Genomic DNA, 27,269 nt, shown 5'->3' with positions numbered 1-27,269 from the left:
GAATGTCTGCAGCTCAAACCACGAGTTGTTGCTTTTAAGATCATTTAGGCTATTTTTTTTAAAATTGTCGGATAAATTCAAATAAAGGGTGGCAGTAATAACAAATTGTTTACAATTATACTTTATTTGCATATATGACCACTTCAACACTGATTTTTGTATTTAATCCGGTTGTCTTTGACTGGTTTTAAATGTATTTGATCTGAAACATTTAAATGTGTCAAAAACAAAAATGGGAAATTTATAAAATGGCAAAAACACTTTCACTGCACTTTATAGAGACCCAAAGACTCTGAAATATGTACCGGTTGCACGAAACATTATATTTATAGCCATAAACATGCAGAGTTTTGATTATTAGTTATTGTCAAAATAACCCATTATTCACAGGTTAGCTTTTAGTCAAGGCTTATCAAATCAAATGGTCTAAAAGTTAAGTCAAAAAGAAAAAACTGAAAGTTTCTTATTATTGCAGCGTCATTGTGTACACTACAAATGTCGCAAAGAATAGTTTGGGTTTCAGTATTTGACAGGATAATGTTTTACAAAATAATTCCATTGAATGGTGCTTTGCATGCCAAACATATTCAGCATCAGACCAGTTGGATGAGCTCCCAGTACCTTGAAGACTTCCAATGGTTTAACTGGTAGTACCTGAGATACCTGAGATGTTCCCAACAACATCACAATTTCATGCTGACCTATTAGTCAGCAACCTTAACTTTCATAGTTAGTTGCTAAGCTAGTTCAAAAGTCACAAAACATTAAATCATAGTCTTTGTGAACTAGTTAGAACTAGTTAGTGTATGCAAATACAGTTTTTTAACTGTATTAACTAAAGGACTTGATACAGGTCTTTGAAACTTGTTTGGAACCAGATCCGTTGGTGCATTTGTTTTATTTCTTGTTTTTTTTTTTTTTCCTTGAAAAATGCATTGCAGTGTGTTCGGATTATGAATCACTGCTCCAATTGTAGCAAGTGGACAACACTTTGTAAATGTTTGACAGAGATTACTGCTAACAGTTGAAAACCTGCATACTGGTTTAGTCTTCCCTGCACAAATGCCAGCAGACATCATAAGCTTTATTACCAGAGTAAATGACCCAAAGTGCAACCTGCTGAGGGTCATATGAGCCCCCTCTGGCCCCACTGCAGTTCCTCGGTGTTAAGCTGCCCCAGGGTAAGAATGACGACTGCATGGGGTTTTATTTCTGTCCTTTGAGACTTCAGTGCAAGATTCTACACTGGCCTCCACAGATAGATCCTCATGTTTCTGCTTCCTCATCACACAAAGACTCATTCATTATAAGCTGCAAAATATGTCAGACCAAGTTACGTAATCATGTTTAAATTTGTTAAATATTTGTTAAATTGGTTCAAGACAAGGGTTGGGCTAGATATATAATTATCAATAGCCACAGTGCTGAGGAAGAGAAGAAAAACAAATGGATGGAATATCTGGGAAATGAGTAATGGTGAAATAAAACATTTGATTAAAAACAAACTTGGAAAATATTAGCAACTGAACATTTTTGCTCTAATAAATTTGAGTATTTAAGACTCTCAGTTGTCTGATGGCTGTTGTGTACTTTGTGAAAAAGATCTTAAATGTTTAAATTAATTGGTTAACAAGTCGCAGTGCAGCTTCTGTCAAAAATGTTTTTTTATAATATACTTAATTGCTCAGACTTTTGCTTTTTTCCCCCTTGTATATGGATGCAGAAAGCTTTATGTTTGAAATGGCTTTTCAGTGTCCCAAAATAGGATGAGGAAAACGTTTGGCTTCAGGGGGGTTGAGATGCTTTTTGACTTTGAACAAACTACTTTGAAGCATACCCACTCTCCTGGGGCGCCAGTCCTGCTCAGATTCACTTTAAATATTTGTGGTATTTTCATTGCTGAATGCAAAAAAACCACACAAACAAACAAAAGAAAAACCAGTAGATGGCAAAAGCAACCAGTTTGTTTACTATAAGATGATGATTCTCTCAAAAGGCAGCATCACATCTCATTTCTTTGATTTTTTGTCTGCGGTGTGGGTTAATAATTAGGAGTTCCAAGCTATAATTATTTAGTGAACTTTGATGATGGCTTTGCATACTTTAAATATTCTCTCCATCACTTTATTTAGATAGACAATTGGAGAGCTGTTAAGTTAACAGGTGTGCCTTTGCAAGACTTGCGTCACATACATCTTCGTGTCTTCATTTTCTGACACCATCAGCTGTGCTGTGCAGAAGTAGCACTGATACTTAATTCTATTCAGATATTCTATTGGTGCTTAGCTGGAGATGCTCATGTGGATTTTTTTTTTTAATTCAAGGCACATTTTACCAGCTGGCAACATGCAGCTGCATGCTGTCCGTCCCATCTGTGTTCAAATTAGTAGGATTAAGACTCGTTTTTCTTCAGGGCAGTGAGCCCAAACACACCTCCAGGCATTGTAAAAGTTGTTTGACCAATAAATAGACTAATTTAGTGCCGTTCTAGATGATCTGGAAGCCATTATCAAGTGACCGAAATGCAACTGAGATGTTTTGGGTTTGATAAAATCATGTTGGGGATAGTGTAAACATGTTGAAGAAAGTGCTGGAAGAAAACCTATTAGGAAACAGTTTGATAAGTCCTGAGGTTCATCTTTCAGCAGAACAGCTCCTAACGTACAGCCAGAGCTTCAATGGAAGGGTTTAGATCATATATATTCATGTTTTAGAATGGCCTAATCAAAGTCCAGTCTTAAAAATCTGTGGCAAAGTCTAAAAACTGATGCTCTTCATCTAATCTGACCTTTAGTTTTTTTTGCAAGGAAGAACGGGCAAAAAAAAAAAAATCGGTCTCTAGACTTTTACAAGCTGCTAGAGTCAAATCCCAAAGTACTTACCGGTACTACAAAATATTTACTAAAGGGTTAAATACAAATGGATGCCATGCCTTTAGTTTTATATTTTTCTTTGATTAAAAATTATAAAAATGCTTAAAACTTTGTCTCCTTTTCCATCCATTTTGTATCTTTTGCTACTTTCTGATGTTCTGTCATATAAAATCCCCCAAAATCCTTTGAAGTTTGTAGCTGTAATGGAATGAAATGCAGTATATATGGTTTATAACCATTAGTATTATATCTTTTTATGCATGTGTGTGTGTATGTTTACTGTATAAATGTGTGTGTGTCCTCTTTCCTGGCTTCTTCCTGTTCAGAACCAGGGGCGTGCTCCACTTCCTTCCTGTCCTGCCACAATCTCAGTCAGGCTTCCTAAATGTCTTCCAGCTTCACAAAACCTACCGTGTGTGTGCGTGTGCGTGCGCATGTGTGTGTGCAGCTTGCATGTAAGCCTGAAACAAGCACGTAAGCAGGTGCTGAGAGAGGACATGAAAACAGGGCATGCTCCTCTGCTGTGTTGTGGTGCGATCCACAGTTTGTGCGCACAATCACGACATCCAGCCATGAGGTCAGAGACCGATAAGAGAACATCGAGTCGGTTTCTCACGCGGTGATGTCAGCGCCTGTGAAACCCCTGTCACAAACCAGCTTGTCTGGGTTCACTTAGACTTTGTCTTTGCTTCCCTTGCCCTTCCACCTTTCTTATCAGGTCCACCTGAACAGACTTTGTACTGCATCCCCGATATCTCCACTACTGATCCTGGCCTCCGCTCACAGCAGCTCCAGACAGATCCTGACTTTTGTTTTTCTGCTTATGACTCTCCATTGTTGCTCAGATGTTGGGTTTTCTTACAGCACAGAGAAACTAGCCCAAGTTCTGTTACCTTGACCCACATAAACTCCTGTTTTACTCGTTACTTGTTTTCGTTGTCCCACCGCAGTAAATCTTGCTTAGTTGTTTTCTAATCTGGATAAACTGGCAAGACCATTTGCTCATTAGCCTGGAAGGTTTTAGTTGTAAATAAAAGCTTAGGGTGAAAATAATATAGTTAGTAATTTCAGCTGTACCGCCTGGGTACATTAGATTCTGAAATGGGCTGTTAACATTCTGTGAAATTAGGTGTTTGACATCCTTGTGGTAGTGGATATATATATAAAAAAAACATAGTTTAATACAAAAAAGTCAGAGAATTTGTTTTTTGTAGCAATACTTTGCAATACACCTCATATCCATTGGAAAGTGTTTATTTCCTCTTAAATGGTTCCATATTTTTAAGGAAAATGCATTTCTGTCTCTGTGTTGCTATATGATGGGCTTACGAACTGTCCAGGGAATACCTGACCTCTTACCCAATGACTGCAGGAGGTAAGCACCAACTCCCTCATGACCTTGCATGATCATACAGGTACATACCATGGATGGATGGATGACTAGTTGGTCAGACTATCTGCTCAGGTAGCTGCTAGACTGATGCAATGGTCATAAATTTCATAATTTTAAATTTGCTATTTTAATGAAATGGTTTAATAGGAATGATGATCAGGGATCCGTAAGTTCTCACACCAGGACTTCATTGCTTTGCCACTGGAAATGCTACCAGTTATATTAGTCTTTTAAGTAGGGTGGGGCATTTATCGTATTGTTTATCATTTATCGTGACAAATTTTTTATCATAAATTATTGTCAGGACAAATTCCAATTAAGGACTTTTCTAAAACTGTCAATATTGTTGGGACTGTTAGTTTGACTATTTTTGCCACATATCAATAAATCTGAAAATATGATGAAATGCAGATAAGTAACAAAAATCAATGTCCTTAAGAAGCCTATTACAAATAAGATGGTTTTTCAAGATCAGTATTTGTGTTTGTGCCATGTCACTCAGTCATGACCTAAAAGAAGGTCATGAATTGTTATCATTACGTTACATTACAATACATTGTCACAATAATATCACAAAATATTGTGATAAAACCTTAAGTCCATATCACCTACCCCTTCTTGCAGGTGAAGAATATATATGGTAGGTGAACGAGGGACAGGTTTGCATTATTTTATGTTAAAGACAGCTGCAAAAGACGGTTAATCCAGCTGTTTTTCTGACATCTTATAAAAAGGACTTTACATGGTTTTTAAGATAAACTTTTGCTTAGTTAAACTTTGTTAAACTTTGGTATAGCTTGAGACAGGTGACCAGCCAATGCCTTTTAAAGATTCAGATTTGTAAAACTGTGGTCTGTGTTTCTGTATCACGACTCGCTGGAGGCCTCTCTGGCCAATCTGAGGTCATGGGACTGTCTCCATATGTGCTTGAGGCCGCTGTAGAAACTATTGGGGCATCTGATAGCACTACCCACTATCTCTCAGTATTTTCAGTATCTCGTGAGCCACTTTAACCTGCTGCTTGTGTAGACCTAAACAGTCGCACGGAGACAACCTGAAAATGTAAGTTCCTTTAAAGCTCACCTATGAAGGACATGTTTTCTCTGAAAGCTATAAAGCAAAACAAGGAGAATTTAGTGAAATTTAATTGTTATCCGTCCTAATCAAACACCCCATTTGTACTTGCAAAACAAAACTCTCCCTCTCTTTCTGTCATTTTGCCCTCAAAAACACAACTTACTGCCAGACTTTACAGCAGACATTCTTCTACAACACCACAAAACACCAAACTATCCTTCTCTTTAAAGAAAGACCTCTACCTGGCTTCAAGGAGGAGAATTTGTTTTTGCACTTTTCAAGAATCCAGTGTTTTTCGTTGTTCTTGGAAAGCAGAGTGGAAAATGCTTCCTCCCTCTTCACAATTGTTTCCATGCTCCCTAATCGTTTCAGCAGTTGGAGTGTTTGCAAGGATGGGGCAGGGAGGATTTTTATTTGATAAAGAGAAACAATAATAATTTAACCACAGACATCAAAAAGAAGAACTTGTGCAAATAAACTTAAAAGCGGTGGAGCAGTGACCTTATTCAGCAAAGTGAAGAAGTTGCAGTTTTATGAGCGCTCCCTTCAGATAAAGTCTAGGGACTTTAGTCTTCTGAAACTGGGTTGTCTTAGTAGCAGGGGGCTGAAGCATAGAGGGGGCCCTGTTTTCTCTGTGCACTGTTCAAACTCGCAGGCTTTCAGTATGTGCAACAGCCAAGGAGGGCCTTGACTCTGCTTTTTTTGTTGTTTTTTTGGCAGAGCTGCTGAATTTGAGGGGGTTTGAGTCGTAGCATCTGTTGCTTTGAGGGGGCCTGCTATTTATCAAACTGAGGCTCAGTCTGCTGGGAGCCCAGAAGAAAAGAAATATGACTTATTATATACTGTAGGTTACCACCAGTCCCTCCATTTCACTCCCAGCTCTCCATTGCCTTCCTCCCATCAGCTGAAAACATGAAAACATCAGAGATGTGTTTATCTCAAGGGGATACCAAGGAGGAGGTTGTATAAAATTAGACAGACAGGATTTAACCTGCAGTATTTTCTAAATTTGTATGGTTAAAATATGAAAAAAATAAAAAATAAACTTTACAAGCACTTGGCACCTGAAGGTGTTTTTCAAAACTCTGCTCACAAGGTTGAGTGCCAAATGGAGACCCAAACTCTTTTAGGCTTTTAGGAATCATTCAATGTGTCATAGAAAGACTGTTTTAGGAGAGAAAAGCAATTAGATTTGGTTTAAATCCAAGCATTCTGAAGCAATTAAATTCAGTTTTGTTATATGCATCTCTGCATGTTGGAAGACTCGCAGATTCTTAGAAACACCACTTGCACAATTTTAACTGTCAAACTGTGGAGCTCCCACAGTAATTCCTGTTTTAAACAGATTTGCTGTATAAATCAGCAGCAAATCCAACAGTTTACATATTCTGCTTATTTGGTTTGAAAAAGAGTGCAAGATGTGAACCACAAGCTAACTCAAAAGCTGGGATAAACACTGTCATCAAATGCTCGTGCTGTTAAATACAAAATGCCACAAGCCTTTAGTTTGTAAATAAGCCACCAATCAAGGAAGAATCCTAAATGATTTATAAGATTCCTTGATTAGCCTTGGCTTTTACTCACTTCATGTGTTTCTTGTTTCTTAGCAGAAAAGCAGGTGCCTGATTAAATTAAAGCATGCCTGTTTGGGTTTTCTGCCTCTTACTCTCTTACGATGACTAATCACTTGTATGTGAGCGATTGGAAGTGTCAGTTCCAGCTGCTGGCAGTAATCTGGGTTAACTTTCCTTGAACTAGGAGTCTTGCTGGTTCACAGAAACATTAACAAAGGTGCTTCACGAGATGCGTCACACAACAGTTCAGAGGAGTGCTTCGAACACATTCCTAAATGTCCCACAGTCGAAAACAATGATCGATCGGGACTGCCTTAAGGCAAATATGCATTGGAACAAGTAAAACTGGGGAGAGAGGAATGGCTGGACAAAGAAAAGCAGTGATGAAGGAACTGAACAGCTAATACGGTTCATTTAAGTCAGCAGATAAATCTAAAGCTTTATGTGTGTTTTTGTCTTTTTAAAAATAAATCACCTTAAATCTGGATTGGGGAAAATACTTTAACGTTTTGCCTTGACATTTTTTATGAACTCAACTTTTCCCAATAGAAAAATATTTTCACAACTCATGTTTGTGTATCACTTCAGTATCTTCCTACCTTTATTAAGCCACTTCTTTTCTTCCTTGAGTTTCTCACTTGTACTGTTTGTTCAGTCACTTTCAGCCAATCCTTCAATCTGACTTATTGCTGTCTCATACTCCAACTGTGATGTAACTTTTTCTTAACAAACATGTTTACTCGACAGCGGTTCACTTTGCTGCCAACAAATCTCTCACTGCACATCTTTGAACTCTGGAGCAAAATTTGCTGCATGTCTTTCCTGTGTCTTCTCTACCTGTAGAGCAGTTGGAGACTCCATAAATAAAGTCCTTTATTTATGGAGAATGATTCTTGTTATAGACTTAATCATCCCGAAACATTCCTTTTCACAAGCAAGAGGGAAAAAAAAAGAGAAATGCAAGAATGCTGTGCAGTTGTTTTTTTTTCTTCTCCGTTAGCATGAGCTGAGACGGGCAAAGATCATAAATGGTTCCCTTTGTGTGTAGACTCACACCCCTGCATACTTCTGTGCGACTATTCCTACGCACACTGTCCAATGAAAATGTTCATGCTGAGGCGCAGCAACTGGTCAACAGGATATAAAACCATCCCCTCTGTTTTTTCCCCCTTCTATTCTCGATGTCTCAGCTGACCTTCACCCTATTTCGCTCTTTCTGCTCTGAGGCTTAATCTCTACCCTTTTCATTTGCATGTCTGATCTGTTGGTGGTTTGTTTGCTTGACTGTTTGAGCCTGCAGCTTTATATCATATTACCAAACCTGACTGAAAGCTCCACCCCACAGGAAGAACTATATTATAGTCAGTTCATCTGTCTCAAACTCTTTCCATTTCTATGCTGAAACTCACTCATTCACCGTCCAGCTCATTTGCTTCATGCGTTATGGCTGAGTCATTCCCATGTACTCTGTAAGGTGACCAGTTGCCAGAACTTCACCCCTCCCATTTCTCCTGCTTGGTGTTAGTGGAAGGGAAGATGACCATCTGCTGCCCCAGTTGCCCAGTGACTGACTAACAGCCTTCCCTTATGGCACAGTTCCACTGTCCATTGTCTGCTAAAGCCTGTGTGTGTGAGTGTGAAAGTTCACCTTCATCTGTCTCAGCGTGCTTCGCTGCCTCTGTACAGTTGATGTTCTTTGCATGCAGTCGTTTTGTGTGTCCTCTTCAAGGAGAGTAGAGTATTGTGTGAAGCCTTCCTGTGGGAGTCCCGTAGAGAACGCACCCCGACCCAGCAGGATGCCTCTCGGCGTGGTGTAAGCTGACTCGGCCCTGCAGGCGGGTTAGCAAGGGGTCGGATATATAGGCTGCAGGCCAGACCTTTTCTCTGCTGAATAAAGAGATTAGTTGTCCTCTCCAGACATGTGCCTGTGATCGCACAAACATGGACAATGATCGGATCCTTGACGGCGCTGAAAGGGAAATGTGCACGGCTGTAAACATGAGGCTACAGAGAGCCAACTGTTAAACAGTCACTTTGTTTCTGACTTAAAAAATGTGTACAATATTAAGTGTACAGTATGCAGAGTAGCAATGTGGTGATCAAAATCTGGTAGTTTCTATTTTTATATACTAACTTGAGTTTATTGATTTTCTTATAGCTAATATATAAGAATTAAACAACATTCAAGATATTTTCATTATAATTTGTCATTTTTTTTAAAGGCAGAGGCATCCTACTGCATTACATGTGTTTAGCAATTAGCATGGTTAGCAAAATGTAAACATCCGTGCATGTGCAACTAAAACAAAACTTTACACTCTGACTAGATTAAACTAACATGAACTTAATTTATTATTAAAGTGACCTATGTAGGAAATTGATTGTGCCACATTTTGGGGATACAGTGGAAAGAGGGTAAATATTACAGTTACAGTTTAGGCTTTTTTCTTTAAACTTCCAAACCACTTCATAATTCTACAGTGATGAATTATGAAGTGATGAATCCCTTTACAAGATGCTGATAATTAAGAGGCTCAAAGGAAGAATTAATATAAACCTTTAGATTCTTAAAGAATATATGCTTTTTATTGAAAGGCTATGGGGGACAAGGTAGTTCTATTAATGAGATCTGAAACAGTAAAACAAAACAAACAGTATTTGTAGCTAAATTATTGTTTTTCTTTAATAATCTTGACCTAGAAACCCACTGTAGACTTGCTGGTTGCAGCATTTGGAGTCTCAGCATGAAATGGAGAGAAAGATGGCCCCGGCTGAGTGTACCAAAACTTGCACACCCACTCACAGCCAGTATTGAAAGATCTGCGGTGGCCAACCACACATATTGTTCCCACCAAGAACAATATTCAGGGTGTATGTGATAATGAAACTCAGTCTGGTTTGGTTAGGCAGACAATACAGTCACCTCTTCTTATGTTTTAAAAGAGAGTTGAGAGTCAGTTTTTCTTTTCTGAAACCACATTTTATGAATTGGATTTATGCAGCGTGATCACAGAGTATCAATATATTACTCTTACTTACTTGATTTTATTTTATATTTGTATTATCATTTCCTCAACTTGTGATACAAACTCTCTCTCTTGTGCAAACAGGTGAAACACACTGAATTTCTCACTCTTCTGCTCCGTGTCATATCCCAGCCTCTGCAGGGCAACGAGGGCAAATCTTGAGAGGCGTGTTCATAACACTAAACCCAGCTTTTTATGCCCTGATTTTTTTTTTCCTTTTTGTCCTGTCGCTGAGAGAACCTCAAGAGCACTTTCAGCTGCAGTTTTGACTTTCAGTGGCACGTCGAGCACTGACCACATTCCAGACATTTGTTTGTGGCTTCGAAACTTACAGGGAGCTTTCGGGGGTTATGCAAAAAATACATATGTCATTTGGAAATGTTGTTTTTCTGCATGCATGAGTTTTATTACCTTTTAAACGCTGAACTCAACCTTTCAGCCGTTATTGCATAATGACAACCAATAGGCCGATGAAAGCAGGGGGATCTTTGCTGATTCATGCTGCCCTGGTGTGTTTGTAACTTGATAAAAATCTGATTTGGCATTGCCATAATCCCCGTTAGACTTCAGCAGTAGGTCTATGCCACTCTTTGGCAGCTGCTAATCCTGTAATGGGCCGACTCTCCCCTGAAGCTGCACAAATACTGGTATTAAAACTTTGACTGTGAAGTTAGTTTGTGCATCAGTCTGTTTCCTGCAGTATTTGTATGTGTGCACACCTCTGCAGGTGAGTGGGCAAAGATAGGTAATCTAATGCATGGAGTCATTGATTTTTCCCACTGCACAGGAAGTAGCTGGTTATTGATTTTCAGGGACAATGATGTCACTCCAGACTGCGCTTCGGTGTTTACTTACCCATGATAAGGTATGAGGCGCTTTCTCTCTGCATGCTGGTCAAATAATCCTCTCCCTCGGTCCTCGCTCCTCCTATCACTTTTTCCACCTTCTTCTCATTTTATTAAGCTTGCACTCTTTAACCTGGCTGCCTGGTCTGTGTGACATAATCACAGATGAAAGAAGTCACCGCACGTCAAAGTCTTGGCAAAAATCTGTCTAAAGTTTGGAATTTGGATTTAATTTCTCATGGTTTCTTGTCTTCCTCATTTCAAAGAGTCAATGAAGCCACGGTTTGAGTTTAATAAGTGGGTCAATTATCCTGCATTACTTCCTATTTTCTTACTGTAGTTAATTTAATCAAATTTGACACCAATGGGAATAGTGCTTGATCTCCTGCTGTTGATGTCTGCCTATTGTGGCTATGTAAGACCATTTACTGCACAACTGCACTTTTTTCTGCAAATCGTTAGTATGGTACGCTGCACTCTACAGAATCTCAATTTCTTGTGATTGTGCGAGTCACATGTAACTTGGTGAGATTTTCGGCACAGATTCGGGTCCGCTTGGTGGGGACTTAAAGATTTTAACTACTGGTCAGCTCATTTCTCAGTTACACAGGTTTGTAACTGATTAACCACAGAGCAAATATGTTCAACACTACCTGTGGCATGAGATAAGGGACCACACACACAATCCAGTCGCATTTATGTTGAGGTCATAAGGTCCACGAAGAGTTTGTAAACGTTAAAAATGAACACAATCACAAACCCAACAAAATGAACCCACTGTTTTAAGACTTGGGTAAAAAAAAAACCTGATAATCCAAGACGTATAATGTTCATACTGAATATATCTTTTATCCCCTTAACACTTCAGTATTACGGTTTCGATATTCAGATTTTATTTTAAGATCTATAACGGTTAGACTTGTCAAATCAGGACAGAATGATCTTAGTCTTAAATTAAATTGTTTGAATGAAAGTTTGATAGCTTATTTGTTTTATAAACATTCAAAGCACCTGTAGTGTAAAAGCTGTACTTGGAGTCCTTATAAAAGATTTGATATTTACAGATTCAGTTTTAAACCCAGACAGTTGTTTAGAGGCAAATAAAATATTAAAAGAGATATTTTTTGTGTTCTTTTGACTATATTTCTGTCGGTTCCCAGGAAGCAACTCTAAAAACAAAATACTGATAAACTGTAGGGTGACAAGTAAAGGATAAAACAATAAATCAAACACAAAACAGCATTTTGTGTGTTTTTGAAATAAAATAAGGCATAAACTCTGGTAAATAAAACATACATTTCCATATTTATCGAAGCCTGAAAGATCTTGGGGGGGGGGAGCTAATTCCACATTTTTCCAAGACTGTAGAAACTCTGTAAAAAACAAACAGAAAGTTTCCAAGTGTAAAAGTTAGGATTTAAACATAATTGCTAGACAAAAATAGTCAAATAACTCCCTTTTTTGACTTCAAAAGCCAGATAGATGAGAATGTTGACGCCACTTGTCTGCGTCTGTGTGTCTTTAAAGATCTTTGTGCAGATACAAATTGCACCGAGCAACCCCTCAAGAGCCTGCAGCACCTGTTCTCCTGCTGGCCTGCTTCACCCAACCTCATTTAAACTGATGAGCCATTAACAGGCTTCTGATGAACTTGATGACATGCTGAGTTTTTCTTCACTTTTTTAACCATTTGGACTAGGTGTGTTCAAGCAATAGGACAATGGTTAAAAAAACACTGCAGCCCAGAAATCACTGCTGCGACTACAGGAGTTATGTTCTTAAAGACTTAGTTTTCTCTGAGTTATGTTGATAATAAGTGGCCCACTTATTACCAATATTTCTTTAAAGTACAGTCTCACCTGACTATATATTGATCCATCTCCACTTGCCTCAGGGATGCAAACACTGGGTAACCTGGTAGTCAGACAAAGCCAGGTAATAAACCAGGTGCTTCATAAATTTTTAAGCATGCATCAGCTGAATAAACCTTTGGATTCAGTATGGATCCATTCCATCTTTAGTTATAGAAGCTAACATTAAAACCTGTGGCTGCTGTTAGTAATTCTCACATAAAAAAAAAAAAAATCACAATAAGTGAATAAACTGAATATTCAGACCTCCAAATGTCATATTAATGTTAGATTTCCACAGTAAACCTACTGGGAGGACATGATTGGTTTGTTTGTTTTTGTACTGGCTCTTTAATTATTCACAATTTATGATTTAATATTTTAATTCATTATAGTATGTAGTACTGCTATCATTATTGGATTTTTCTCAAGTCGCGGTCACATATTTACAAGCATTTTCAAATTGCCTACCTTAGCATTTTCCCCATTAAACTCTGTGATCTCATGTCATGTGATTTCACTTCTTTGAGGAACTTGCTGGTTATAGTCTCGAGAGCGTTCACATGCATGTGGATACGCCTTATGTTTGTGTATGTTATGCCCATCCCCCATGTTTACACATTCTAAATCTGCTGGCTCTTATGTGTATATTTAGTGCAGCTCTGTTTAAAGTTAAACTTGCGGCCCAAGAAAGTAGGCCATTGGAGAGGAGAAAAGGGGAGCCACCAGAGATTAACGATCATAATTCAGTGGCTGTAACTAAGCATGGTGGACCTTTGCCCTGTGCTAGTTAAAAGCAAAAATTGGAAATAAATCAGCTTTAAATAGGTTTTTAATGCAGCAGAGCTGAGGTGTTAACTATAAACTGCATTGCAAGTAAAATCTGATGGAAAAGCTTTGCTGCAAAGTTTAAAAAATTTTTTTTTTTACTGGAGTTGTATGATCCAGCAATCACTGGCCAACATGCAAAGAAGATTATGTTACAGTTTTCCCCCTAAAAGCCCCCAGGCTCATGTTTCCTTTAAAAAACTTCCACTTACTCCTGGCTTTACTCCTAAGACACAAAAGCAGTGATTCATTACTCGTCTGCTCTGTTCAAAAACAGAGCATACGAGTCCTAGTTCTCTAAGTAGGGATGTTGATTATCTGGCCAACCAGCCAAAGAATACATCTAGAAGACTCTACTCACACCAATCTTGTCTAAATGGGTAGTGCAGATTTTGTTTTTAAATAATGTTTTGATTAAGTTGCCAAACTACAGCAAACAGAGGGATTTTTGCTTGGACTATCAGGTATAAGTTAGAACTGGTCATTAACTGGTCAAACTAAATGTTTTTCCACATTTTAAATCAACTTAACCATTTCTAGGGATGCACTGATTTATCAGTGCCGATTTCCCTAATTCTGGGGAATCGGTGATCGGCCAATTTTTACATGTGAAGCCAATCTTAAGTAGCAATTTTATTTACCTCGGCAAAGGTATTTCAATCAAATGTTATCTTCTGCTCTGCTGTGAGAGAGGTTTGGCTAGCAAACCGGCTCACCAGATCAGATCAATGTGTTTGCATTTAGCAAAGGTCACCTCACTGTCGGCAACTCATCAACTTTCTTGCTATATATATATATATATATATATATATATATATATATATATATATATATATATATATATATATATATATATATATATATGTGCTGCACACTACACATGATTATAACTTCTTTTATTATTTGAAAAAACTAAATTAAAGAACATAAGAGTGCATATTTATCGATGTGTTAAGCATGACCGGCATGGTTAGTTATCACCTTTTAAGTACTTTTTCATCAATACAGAAAGACAGCTGATTCTGGCTGCCGTTTTGCTCCACCATTTGGTACCAGAGCTCATCACCTATTAATGAAGTAATATGACTCGGTCGTTCTGGTTCTGATGATTGCAATTAGGTCAGATCATTTCCTCGCCCCTTTTAAAATACGGCAGTATCACATAACCTTTTCCATTTTGCAATCAAAAAGCAACTCAGTGAAGGCTAAAGATTGAGAGAGCAGATAGTGGAAAAGCAGGGACAGAAGTGAAACCGGCGTCGACAAGCAGAAGAGACGAACCTTCCTCTTCTGCAAAGCACTGAAGTTCTTTCTAAAAAAGGCAACAAGGAAACAGTAAAACTTTCAGACTCTGCGGCTCAACAGGTTTCTGTTTTCCAAGAGGCTCTGCTCTCTTGTTGTCTGCTGTAATCCTCTTGTATGAACATGTAGCTTCATGGCAGTGAATCAACACCTCTGTTTTCCTTATCACGACAGGTAAGCGAGTTGAATCTCCCCACCACAGCCTGTGTAAATGACAGAACGATGACCAACAGCTTTCTGGCTGCACTCCAGAAGGGATGAGTCAATTTTTTTTTGCTCAGTCAGCTACAAGGTGAGGTTTTGTCAGGGGAAGAAAAGAAAACAGCTGTGCTTGCAAGGAGGCACAAAGTAAGAGCAGACCGCAGGCTGTCCTTTTTATGAGTTCTTTAGAATTGATATGGGCTCATCTTGGCCAGTTTACTGTCTCTGAATTACAAATAAAATGACTAAACATACAATTAGTATTTCCACTAATATCCCACAAGATGTGAAAGCAAAGCTGCAGGTGTTTGGTTTTTAACAAACTGAGAAACGTTGTGCTGATTTGTGGTGGCTGTGACATATCAGGCTAAAGATAGCAGGGGGAGGGTTTGGTATTTTCTTGTTTTTCTGTGGGATCTTTTCTCTCAGACTTTGCCGTATTGTGACAGCTGCCATATCCCTGTTAGAATAACATCCCCGGGAACTCGCTCTTCCACACGTGCACTCTGGGTAACAAAGCCAACGCCTTTTTCCCCTGAATGGCTGCCCACAGTGCCCATAGATGCTTAAAAGATTTTTGAAAATGGACACTTCTGCCTCCATGCTGTTTACTTTTTATTTGTAGTGCACTCCCTGCAGTTCCTCTCCAAAGACCATTTCCTCGCTGCAATGTTGGTGTGCACAGGTCTAGGACCCGCTGGTCTGGTGGAGGTGGGGGTTGGAGGGGTTGCTGGTCACCGTTAGAAAAGCGTCACCCTACGAACTCCCTCCGCTCTGATATATCGCCAAAATACACACAGATAATACGGGAAAAAAAAACATTGAGAACAAGGAACAAGATTTAGAGAGATCAAAGAGGTGACTCTAATTCTCACATGGGTCACACTCTGAGTGTTTACATGAAGTGAAAACAGGTTTTAAAAACTTATTCCTGCTATTGTTTCTGCTCTGCGAGTGGGGAGGTAAGGGTTAAACTTTCATTTTTCTATGTTAAGCGTTCACTGAGATGCAGAGACTCGTATTTAGAGTTGCGTTTGAAGAGTGTTATGGGGGATACCTTTTCCAGTTTTTACTGTTTAGAATTAAAACCCTGCAGACCTCCACAATCCAACTGTATTGATTGTTCCCTTTAATGTTTTTTAGCTTTCAGGGGAATCTGTTTACATGGAAAAAGTTCTCTGGTTGTTTTTCTCAGACAAGCCTGGCTGTTTTGAGCCTCCGGGCTAATCTGAAACATGTGGTTTGGTGTTTGCTGTGAGGTTCGGAGACCTTTGTTTTGCCTCCTCTTGTCACTGAATCTCCTACAGACAAATTATGACTTTGCAAACACAAGAGCAAACCTAACACTGTATGAAACCAAATACATTAGGCTGCCCGGTGAACTTCATACCTCGGCACAACTTTTTTCTTGTTTTTCCTTTTTTTCTAAGAAAGCTAGAGAGACACAACCGGAGAAGATTGGTTCCTGAAACTGTTGTTCTTCGCTGCAATTGGTGGAAGCCTGTTGCTAGGCTTATGTCAGTGCTTGAGGGTTTTCTGCTTCCTCTCTTCTGCGCACCGATAGGTCGGGTTTAAACTGGTCTGTGAACTTGTGCCACTTGTTGAACATCCCCACACTTTCTGTGGTTGTCTCGGGTCTAACTGCATGAGAAAACACAGCAGCCACAGAGCTGAAAACATGTGCAAGAGTTTACATCTGCCATGGCTTCCTCTCCTGTTGTTGAATCTTATTAAGTTTTATCAGCCTCTTTAGTGCATAAAGGCTTATGAGCTCTCGTAAAGCAGGGAAACAGCTGGAAAGGAGAAAGTAGCTCCCAAAGTTAGTAACTTGTCAAAAAATAACTAATTTTACGAAATTGTCACATGTTTCAGATTTAATCACTGGTTTTTAGCACATTTTACGTTATAACTGGTGTAACAAAGTAGTTTTTTTACACAAGCACTTAATGGTGTTCACACTTAAGATGTCATCGAACCTGTGGTTTTATAAAGGAAGATAAATTTACTTTGAATGACTAGTAGCTGTTCACAGAGCACAGGTTGGTGATTGGACAAGATTAATGTGAGCGTAAAACTTTTATTCACATATTTTTACTGCATAGTTGTGTTTTTTTAATGGTACAAAATATGTCCAAATAAAGTCCTTTTACACCATTAGCACTTTGTTTTCTCTCTAAAATTACTAACCCTACAAAGCCTGAACAGAGTTTGGTTTGCTTTTATGCAGTGCTTTTCTTGTTCATGGGCCTACTGACAGCAAAGAGGTTAGAGCCCATTTTCTGTCTAAGTTTCTTGTGTTTTGCTTTTCTTTGTATTCAAGGCGATATAATGACATCGGATCTTTAAGGATTAGAGCATGTTGATGATCTGTCAAAGTGAAGAGAAAATGATATTTCTGCCATTCCTGCTTTTCTGCTCTTGCAGAAAAGATGCATTGGTCTTATTTTACTATTTCTCCTTTAGCTTCACAAGCTAATGTTTATATTGCAAAAGTGAACTTTACATTAGTTTTTCTTATGTATGGGCTACTTATTGGTATTAAAATGAATAAAATAAGAAAATAGTATTTTAAAACCACCCAATACTGATTTTGCTGTGCACTGCTGGTCTGCTGGCTGAAAGAAAGACTAATTGGCTTGGAAATTAAAGGAGCGGCATGAGTTTTATGCTAGTTCAACAAGCTATAAGCAGCAGCGAAATGCAGGCTGAACCAGAGCTCATAGCCTGACTAATTAACCAGGTAACATTTTAACTTTTTAAATAATAATCTGCACAAGAAGCACCTGACTGAGTCTATATATCACCAATAACCAATGTAAATATAGATTTGGATTACTAATTGGTTTTCTTTTCTTAAGAATAGCACTTGGAATGTGTCATAAACTTTTGCTGTCAATTTTAAGTAAATGCAGTAATTTGAGGACATCATAAGTGATGCTCTATAAATGGAACAAGACTTGATGTGTCATAAATACGTTTGATTTCGTCACATTTACACCCCCACAAAACCTGTTTTTAGATAGGCCATCAGACATGGTGAGATAAGAAAACGTCCTACAACACCGTTCTACCTCAGAGTTGTATATTAGTACTTTAAACTTTAAATAAACCAGTTTTATTTTATATTCTACCTAATAATGCTTTGTTGATGTTTGTGCCTTACATGCACATTGTTCAGTTGGATCAATTCACATTACTTTTGAGATCTACTTTGTTCTCTAATATGTTTTAAATACCTTAAAGTAATCTTGCCGATGAACTGTGAATTGTAGATTATGTTCATGTCTTATACCTAACTAACATGTATATCTTTTATGATTCTTAAAATTGTCTGAAGGTGTTTTCTCAACATTTTGAGATGATAAAAAGTAGACCAAAAGTGAATATGAATGCTTTTGGAAAAAACAGCTTTTCATCTTGTTTATAATGTGAAAGAAATAACTGAATGTTCTTTTTTCTTCTGCTTTTCCAGCAGTTGGAGTGTATTTTCATTGACATTAAGTCAAGTGGAAACGTATCTATTGTTCACGCCTTTTTGCTCTAGCTGATGAGTATCTCAAACAATTAACGATTCCTGTTGTTTCTGAGAGTCCGACTGCTCCCGGCATGCTGTCGGCCATTCTGTCTATAAAGGACTCCAGGTGTATTCCCAGCAACAGCAAGAAGCTTCTCAAAATATCTTGTCCTGGTTATTTTCACTCAGTGATTTGATAGTTTTCTTATTTGCTTTGCTGCAGTTCCTCTTGTAAAAATAGCTGATTGACAGTTCAGGCTCCCTGCAGGTGACATCAAACACAATGAGTGAGACGCCTAACGATGTATGTCTTCAGATTCCCCTGAGACATCCGCAGTGTGGTTTTATATGTCACATTGTGTTCTGAGCGATCTTCAAAAGGTGACGAGAATATGTGTAGAGTAGCAGGCTGTGACAGCAGCAACGGCACGTTTTCTTTAATCATGTCAATTCTGGAAAATGAAGTGCAGGAAATAATCTTATCTATAGACACCTGAGGAATCTGGAGGTGGGTGTGCAGACCTCACTCCTTAAAATGTCACTTTATTTAAAATCATTTTTGTCATACTCTCTTGATTTTTATTTTATTTTATTTTTTATGTGAGATTTTTCCAAACTGGTTCATCCGAAGATAGCGTTGCATCCACACGCTGTTAATGTAGCAAAGAGCCCCTTAAAAATGGAAAATGAATACACTTTTCTCTAAATTAAAATGGAAAAATTCACAGAACTCTGCAAAAGTATGCATCACCCTTGAGTTATTTTATGTTTTATTATAAAGGCCAAGGCCATATACGTCTAGAGAGTGAAATGTTTACCCTTTCTTCCTTGCACGCTAAGTCAAGCTCTGAGATATTGAATGGAAGGAGTCTGTGAGCATCATTCTGTACAGCTTTATTCCTAGATCGTCCTGTATTTAGCTCCATTCAGTGCTACTTTGTCTTGGTCTATCACATATAATCCCAGGGAAAAAAATATTGATGTTTGGGGCTGTTTAGGGACATGAATCCTGGAAATAAACCAGGTTTATTTTATGAATAATCTCATTTTTGATGCAAAATGATGCACAAAAACTCAAAATTATGTTTTACAGTATTTACTAAAACACTAACCGACATATGGGAGCACGTCGGATGTGCAAACGCTAACTGCCTAGTCAGTGCGTGCACACTGACAATAGCGTTTGCCCGCGCCTGCGAGGCCGGACCCCTGAGCCTAAGCGCTTTTATGTGAAAAGGTTTGGTGTGTCGTCAGCCCTAATGCTGACCAGCCTCTTGTCCAGCTTTGCTGAGCCATGGGGCTCCCAGCAAGCCTGGGAGTGCTGACTCCAATTGTGGGAACATGTTTACCACTGGCCAGCACCCCAACCTGTGGCGTCATGAGAGGAGCTGGCAGGGGCTGGCTCCACACACACAATGAACCTGCTGAATATGGTGCTAAACAGCTATCAGTGCTGGGGGCTAGAAAGTGGTTGAGAAACTGGCTGTGCAGGCTTACAGCTGTTGACTTGCCTCCCTTCTTTTAACTTCCTCTTTAGCTCATGATTTCCAAATTTAACTTGTTTATCTGTTTTTCGCCTTTCAGAGTTCTACAAATACTAATGTTAATGGATGAATGTTTAGGTGGTAGATAGCCTCTCTTCCTCCCTTCCCCAATTAGCTGCAAAAACAAGTTATTTTAAAGTCTCCCTAATAACCATGACATGCAGATATTTATGGGCTTGCGTGTGCCCACAGCCACCAAAATACGGTGCTTTTCTAATTTGCCTGCTGGCATTTGGAAAACAAAAGCACTTCACTGTGTGCTGCAATTTATTTGTGGCCTGTCCAGAATGTTGAATTTAAGTGTTGTCTCGGCTGTGGTACCTTGCATTAAATGCACCATTACAACCCTTATTAAGGACTTCGGGTGCACATTTCTTTGAAAGGGTATTTGTTTCCTTACTGATTTCTGCTGTGTTTGCTTTTTTGTCAAATCTAAATGCTGTGGCTCATAAAGGTTTAGCATCTGATGAAGATAACCGCATTAAATATAAGAGGTAGATTTGTAAAATAATGATTTCACTTACTAAGAGAATAAGGCTCTACCAACAAACCTTGGCCATCTGAAAAAATAAATTGCCTCCTAAATCTTATAACTGGTTGTGCCATTCTTGGTGGCAACAACCTTTGCAAAAACAATGAATCTTTAACATTACTGAGGAGAAATGTTGAACCACTCTTCTGTGGAGTGTTTACGATGTATTGACTAAGCGCATGCTGCAGCACCTCTAAAAGATAAGGTGATGTAAAGTGATGGTAGGAGGTTCTCCATCACATGGCACATATGTTACTTTTTCAGATCTTTTAGCCTACTTCATGTCGTCAGACAGGTTCAGCTGATGAATTTCTTGCTACTAGAAGCCAGGCAGTAATCAATTCATGGGAAAAATTAACTGTTTTCAAATTTGTGATTTGAAAACAGTTTTTGCCTGATACTAAAGTTTGTTTAATAAGAAATATTTAAGTCCTAGAAAAGCAAAAACATAAAAAAATCTGTAACAGGCAAATACTTTATACTAACATTGTGGTATGTAAAACTGTGTCCTACAATAAAATTTAATAAAATTGATATTTTAGTTTTTGAGTTCATGAAAGGTTCTCATCTTTCACCAACTCTTTACAATTTATGGAAGTGTTTATTTTACAATAATCCCATTGGAAAGATCAAAACGAGGTCAATGTCAGGTGGAAACTGTATCCTACCAATAAAATTTGCCTTCTAAAGTGATATCCTGATGTCAGAGGGGGAGGAATCATTTACTTAGTAACTTGTGCTTTATTTAAACTAGTTCAAAGCCGTTCCACTGAACATGTTATTGTCAGACTTGGCATAAACAAAGCTATTGAGCTGTCCGTTTCTTATCTCTGCTTCCTCTTGGCTTTAAAAGGCCACCTTCAGTGAGGTCTGATTGGTGGAGGAATGGTTTTATGTGATGTGATAAGCTGCGGTGCAAAACCACAAACTGAAGGGCTGTTGTTGTTACAGCAGCTCATGCAGACATCCATTTTGGTGTGGCGATGCCGGTCCTTTCAGAGGACCTCTATGTCATTTTTTAAAAATATTATTATTTTTGGTGCTCACCAAAAAGAGCTGGAGGCTCAGCTTACTTACACCTCCTCCTCTCGTCTGCTCCTTCAGTACAGCAACAAGCCGACAGGGGGGCTTGCTGCTGCTTGCAAGAGCTGGTTGTTGTTTTCATGCACATTGCAAAGATGCACACAGATAACGTGCTATCTTTGCTTAAAACTGACCTTACAGCGCTACTCAGGTCTATTTTAAGAAATGCAGAGCTATGATCACGCTTTTTTCATCAGTATTGATTGAACTGATTTGGGTGGAAAGATCGTCCAGGAATCTGCTCCAGTCGATTGCAGGCTTTAGTTAGCACACAGAGAGCAATAAAAACACTAAATTAAATTATCATCAATAGGAACAGAGAACAAAAGAAGCAGCAGAGAGAAGTGGTGATGTTTTCTTAGAGGGGGACTGTCACACCCCCTTCTGCTCATGTTTAGGACGCAATCGTTCCTCACGCTTAGCCACGCCCCGTCAGGGTCTAGCACCGCTATTGGCTGTCTAGAATCTGTTTTCGCGTTCTGATTGGCTGGTGGTGGTGTCACTCACACGAGCCTCGACTTATTTACCGAATGTATGAGCTGTAAAGAACGGTATTCTGCTGAGGGGCCGCAACAGCGGAGTGCTCGCCTGCCTAGCCACTTTCCCCCACCAGTGCCCCAAGGAACAAAGACAGGACGAAACAGAGCCATTTAAATTAACACAGTTTATTTTTTAAATTCTCTGCTCCGCGGAAAGAAGCAGAGGAAAAACGGAGGAAACGAAATGAGGCACGCCATCGCACCGTCAGAAAACGTGGAGAATAATTCAGTCGCAGTGACAGACTTGTTTAAGATATGCACCCATTGTGAACGGCTCACCAAAAAGGTAAAATAAATTACGCTAAAAATGAAAAATGTCTGTCATTATTGCAGTGTCTGATCTTGCTGTGCGTGAATAAAAACGGTGTCACATTTCTGTGAATTGTTTTAAGCGACATTTGTCCTTCCAGCGGACTGGCTGCAGTGCAGTCTTTTATCCAGACTTGTTTACGAGAGTGTAGACTTATAGGAAGAAAATCTTGCATGCTCTTCAGTTGAATTTAAATCTTACAAAGCAGGCAGATATGGGATGCATTTAAAAGTGTTTTAAACCCGGTGTCACCTGTGAATGATGCTTTTCTGCCGGACTTCCCAGCTTGTGCTTCGGGGACAAGTCTGGACAAGCAGCGGAAAGTTACTGGACAAAAAAAGACAATGTAAAGATTTCTCTGTGAATGTGGGGGGTGTTTTGCTTAACATTCAGGTTGTTTTTACTTTCAAAAACTAAATATATTATGCACAAATGAGACTCAAATCAGATTTTTTTCCGGTGTTGCAGCAGAAAAAGAGAGAGAAGGTTCTAGCACCTTTTAACTGCAGCATTCACTTCTCCTTTCCTCTCACATTAAAACTGATCATATTTTTCCCTTTTTCTTGTCTTATAGGATTTAGGCATAAGGATCCCAAGACCCCTAGGAAGTGGACCAAGCAGATTTATCCCTGAAAAAGAGGTAGGAGACAATCTCTAATCTCATCCAATACTGTAAGATGCTGTAAACAACAAAAAAACTAATTCGCAATTTATTTTTAATTTAAATTTTTTTAAGATTCTTCAAGTCAGTAAAGTGGACGCCAGGACGCAGGCGATATTTGAGGATGCATTTGCAGCCCTCCATCGGCTGGACAACATTTCCCTCGTGATGAGCTTCCACCCACAGTACCTGGGGAGCTTTCTCCGTACGCAGCACTACCTGCTGCAGATGGACGGACCCCTGCCTTTGCACTATAGGCACTACATCTGCATTATGGTACGTCCTTCTCCTCCCACCTCTCCCCAAGTAAACTATTGAATCAGCTTTTTTCTGTCAATCTGATGATCTTATTACCTGATGGTACAGGCGGCTGCTCGCCACCAGTGCTCCTACCTGGTCAACCTGCACGTGAACGACTTCCTTCAGGTCGGGGGGAACACAAAGTGGTTGAACGGCCTGAACGAAGCGCCGCAGAAACTGCAGCAGCTCGGGGAGATCAACAAAATCCTAGCCCACCGTCCGTGGCTTCTCACCAAGGAGCACATCGAGGTGAGTAGAGGGAGAGCCCGTGCTGCAGCTGCGAGAACCGGATCTCTGGTTGTGGTTCTGTTCAGCAACTTGTCCCGATTGTTGCTTTCAGCGCCTCCTGAAGGCCGAGGAGCACAGCTGGTCCCTGGCAGAGCTCATCCACGGCGTCGTCCTGCTCACCCACTACCACTCCCTCTCCTCCTTCACGTTTGGCTGCGGCATCATGCCAGAGATCAACTGCGACGGCGGACACACGTTCAGACCGCCCTCCGTTAGCCAATACTGTGTGTGCGACATAGCCAACGGCAACGGCCACGCCAATCATCACAACGATTTGCTGGGCAATCAGGTGAGTGGTCACCTACAAAGAGGAAAATCTGCTCAATTGAGCAAGCGCTTTATTGTCGTTGACTGTTCTATACCTGCTCTCGTTGTCGCAGGAGATGTGCGGCGAGGTGGAAGAACTGATGGAGAGGATGAAACAGCTGCAGGAATGCCGTGACGATGAAGAGGCCAGCCAGGAAGAGATGGCCACTCGCTTTGAAAGGGAGAAGACGGAAAGCATGCTGGTGGTCACGTCGGAGGATGAGGAGTGCGTCCCCTCCAGAGACATTTCTCGTCACTTTGAGGACACCAGCTACGGCTACCAGGACTTCTCCAGGAGGGGGGAACAGGTGCCCACATTCAGAGCTCAGGTAAATGTCAGACACAGTCTTTTGAAGCGGCTTTAGAATGTTGTCTGGATGCATGTTATAGAGATGTTGCGTCTGTTTCTCGCAGGACTACAGCTGGGAGGACCACGGCTTCTCTCTGGTCAACAGGTTGTATCCTGATGTGGGCCAGATGCTGGACGAGAAGTTTCAGATGGCCTACAACCTCACATACAACACCATGGCCACACATAAGGACGTGGACACCAGCATGCTGCGCAGAGCCATCTGGAACTACATCCACTGCATGTTTGGCATCAGGTCCGTCACCAGATAGGATCTGATTTTATATTGGCAATAAAATCTGCTCTGCATCCCTCTGTGTTCTCACTCCTGACAGCTTTCCACGGTCTTCTTTAGGTATGACGACTATGATTATGGGGAGATAAATCAGCTTCTGGACCGCAGCTTTAAGATCTATATCAAGACCATGGTGTGCAGCCCTGAGAAGACCACCAAACGAATGTATGAGAGTTTCTGGAGGCAGTTTCAGCACTCCGAGAAGGTACAGCTCTGAATTTCCTGTTTTGAGCTCTTTATGTGTGGTTAGCACTGCTGCAGTGTGTTAATGTCGCTCTTTTCTCCTGCAGGTCCACGTTAATCTGCTTCTTATGGAAGCACGGATGCAAGCAGAACTGTTATACGCTCTGAGAGCGATCACCCGCTACATGACATGAAGTGCTTTTGGCGTTTTTACTGTTGTCTTTGCTCTCTCTGGAACACTTAAAGAAAAAAAAAAAAACATACATGGAAGGGGGGTTTTTGGGGGCGGCAGGAGGTTAAGCGAAAAGAGCTCTCGGTTTTGACAATGTTTGTTGGTTGGGCGATTCAGAGAAGATTGGAACAAATGGAAATCAAGGGAAGAAGATTTTCTACTGGAGAGAAGTCATCTCAAACCACAAGTGGATCCATAAACATAGTCAGACGCTGCCTGCAGTGCCAAAACCGACCAACAGAGGACAGCCTTGAGCAAACTCAAGCCCTGCTGGGGGCAGGAGGTTGTGCTGTCTGAGAGCGTTGACACTGGAGATATCCAGGACTACATTTCAGTATTGCAGCATTGCCTGTATCACTTCATGTTAGGATCGAGAATCCCGGTGAAATTTCCCAGAAAGAAAGCTGTGCAGCCAGATCCAGCCTGCACTTTTGATTCTGTCGTCACTGTTCTCTGTTTTGTTTCTGAAACATCTTTTTATTTCACTTTTGTATGAGAATGGGGATGTTTTTAATGTGTTAACTCTAGTGTTGTCATTTTTGTTTCAGTGTTTTCTACGTGTGCCTGAACTATATCCAGCACAGTGTGCATACGTGCTGATGCTGCTGCTCCCAGTTGTATTTTAGTGGGATCATATTGATGCCCAAAATCACCCCTCACCCAATTCCCCTAATCCCTTTATAAAAGCCCCTGTCCATTAAACATCCATTGCATTATCCCCGCCCTCTTTTTCCCTTAACCACATCCCAAATCTCAAACGTCAAAGTAAGCTAATCTGAGGAGTGTGAAAACCCCTGCATGTGGGGTGATTAACTCAAAAGAACACTGTCTGAGCCCTTTTTGAGTTTGACTGTACAGGTGTGGATGAGTTATGTTTATCCTGATGACTGAGGTGTGAGTGTTTGTGTGTGCTTCACAAAAATAAGTGGAAGCAAGAAAAAGAAATGTATGTCTTGGAATTTCATTTGTTTAAGAAAAAAAAAAAAGCGAGGCACTTTGAAGGAAAGCCTTCTTGCTTCTGCTGTAGCTCTGTTATTGTGAGAAAACTGTTCTTTTCATTGATGATGTCTTTTGTTTTTTCTTGTATTGGGAAAAAGAAAATCACAGAAATGTAAATTGAATAGAAAGTTTGGAAACCAGGTTCTCCAGGAGGGGATTTGCTTCCGTCATATCTCGTCTTCCGCTTATCCCGCCTGACTGGTTGACCTAACTCTTTCAAAGCTTTTGATTGTGAATTTTACCAGTAAAATACCTCTTCTGTTTTTTTTTTTGTTTTTTTTTATTATTATTTTTAAAACATGTAAAAAGTGCTCTTTGGTGAGCAGAGACTCTCTTTGGGCTGCTGCTCGGGGATCCAGAGCTCACACAGGGCTGCCTGCGGTCGATAGCTTTCGAACGCAAAAAGGTTGTAGTTGTGCTTATTTCCCTGCGAGGAAAGTCTAACCAGTGCAAAAGCATCTTTTTCTTTCTTTTTTTATTTTTTTATTTTTTTAATTTTAAACACAGGTTTAAGGTCTCTGCTTATTTCTTTTGTTTACTAAAAATCAGTAAAGTACTGCATTCTTCTGAGGGTGGACTGAGAAAATCAGGTGAACGATGATGTGAGGAGGAGCAGAACTGCAATGATAAAGGAATGGTACATTTGAAAGTGGTTTGAGAGGAAGTGGAAGTTTTCTTTTTCTTTCAAACTTCTGACTGATGTCAGTTACTGACACGTTTTTATATGAAAATATTGAAAAAGTAAAAAAAATAAAATAAACTATAATACTGAGTTATTGTGTACTGTTTGTAGTTTTGTCCTTAAAAAAAATATACTTTTACTGCTTCATGAAAGAGACAAACCAATACAATTTGGGAATCAAGCACAATCACCATAACTATAAGCTCACATCACAGTTAGGTAGAGTTACATAGTTTTGGTTGAACAAAAAACTGGAGACATTGATAACTCATGAAAAAATGACACAAAGTGGGGACTTTTAAAGCTAAAGGCTCTGAATACAAAAAGCTGAGATCATCACTAGTAAGCTGACCTCAGGGGAATAGTTCAGTTTATTACCATCAGTACAGTTCAGGGACTTTCATGTGAGTTTTATTTTACTGCGCCTGCTTCAAAGCTGCATGACTCACTGGGGATCAGTTAATGGTCCCTTTTTTTCTGTGG

The 27,269-nt window shown here is 39.7% G+C and overlaps 1 protein-coding gene across 2 annotated transcripts in view; it reads left to right on the top strand.

Annotated features, from left to right (window-relative positions):
- The window catches only part of sesn1 (sestrin 1), a 55,328-nt gene extending 28,452 nt beyond the window's left edge, over nucleotides 1–26,876 (top strand). Inside the window, exons 1-9 of one of the 2 annotated variants that reach the window (XM_044106110.1) lie at nucleotides 22,187–22,467; nucleotides 23,066–23,131; nucleotides 23,228–23,428; nucleotides 23,519–23,701; nucleotides 23,793–24,029; nucleotides 24,121–24,375; nucleotides 24,461–24,651; nucleotides 24,751–24,895; nucleotides 24,981–26,876. In XM_044106110.1, coding sequence (XP_043962045.1) covers nucleotides 22,366–22,467; nucleotides 23,066–23,131; nucleotides 23,228–23,428; nucleotides 23,519–23,701; nucleotides 23,793–24,029; nucleotides 24,121–24,375; nucleotides 24,461–24,651; nucleotides 24,751–24,895; nucleotides 24,981–25,067 — 1,467 coding nt within the window. In that variant the 5' untranslated portion in view covers nucleotides 22,187–22,365 and the 3' untranslated portion in view covers nucleotides 25,068–26,876. Of the gene's footprint in view, nucleotides 1–22,186; nucleotides 22,468–23,065; nucleotides 23,132–23,227; nucleotides 23,429–23,518; nucleotides 23,702–23,792; nucleotides 24,030–24,120; nucleotides 24,376–24,460; nucleotides 24,652–24,750; nucleotides 24,896–24,980 lie in introns of those variants that run through there. The other variant, XM_044106109.1, reaches the window with a different exon arrangement.
- Nucleotides 26,877–27,269: the final 393 nt, after the last annotated feature.

This window comes from Gambusia affinis, linkage group LG22, assembly GCF_019740435.1.
Source record: "Gambusia affinis linkage group LG22, SWU_Gaff_1.0, whole genome shotgun sequence".
Taxonomy (NCBI): domain Eukaryota; kingdom Metazoa; phylum Chordata; class Actinopteri; order Cyprinodontiformes; family Poeciliidae; genus Gambusia; species Gambusia affinis.
Note: the sequence above shows the minus strand (reverse complement) of the source record. Positions and strands in the feature narration are given on the sequence as shown.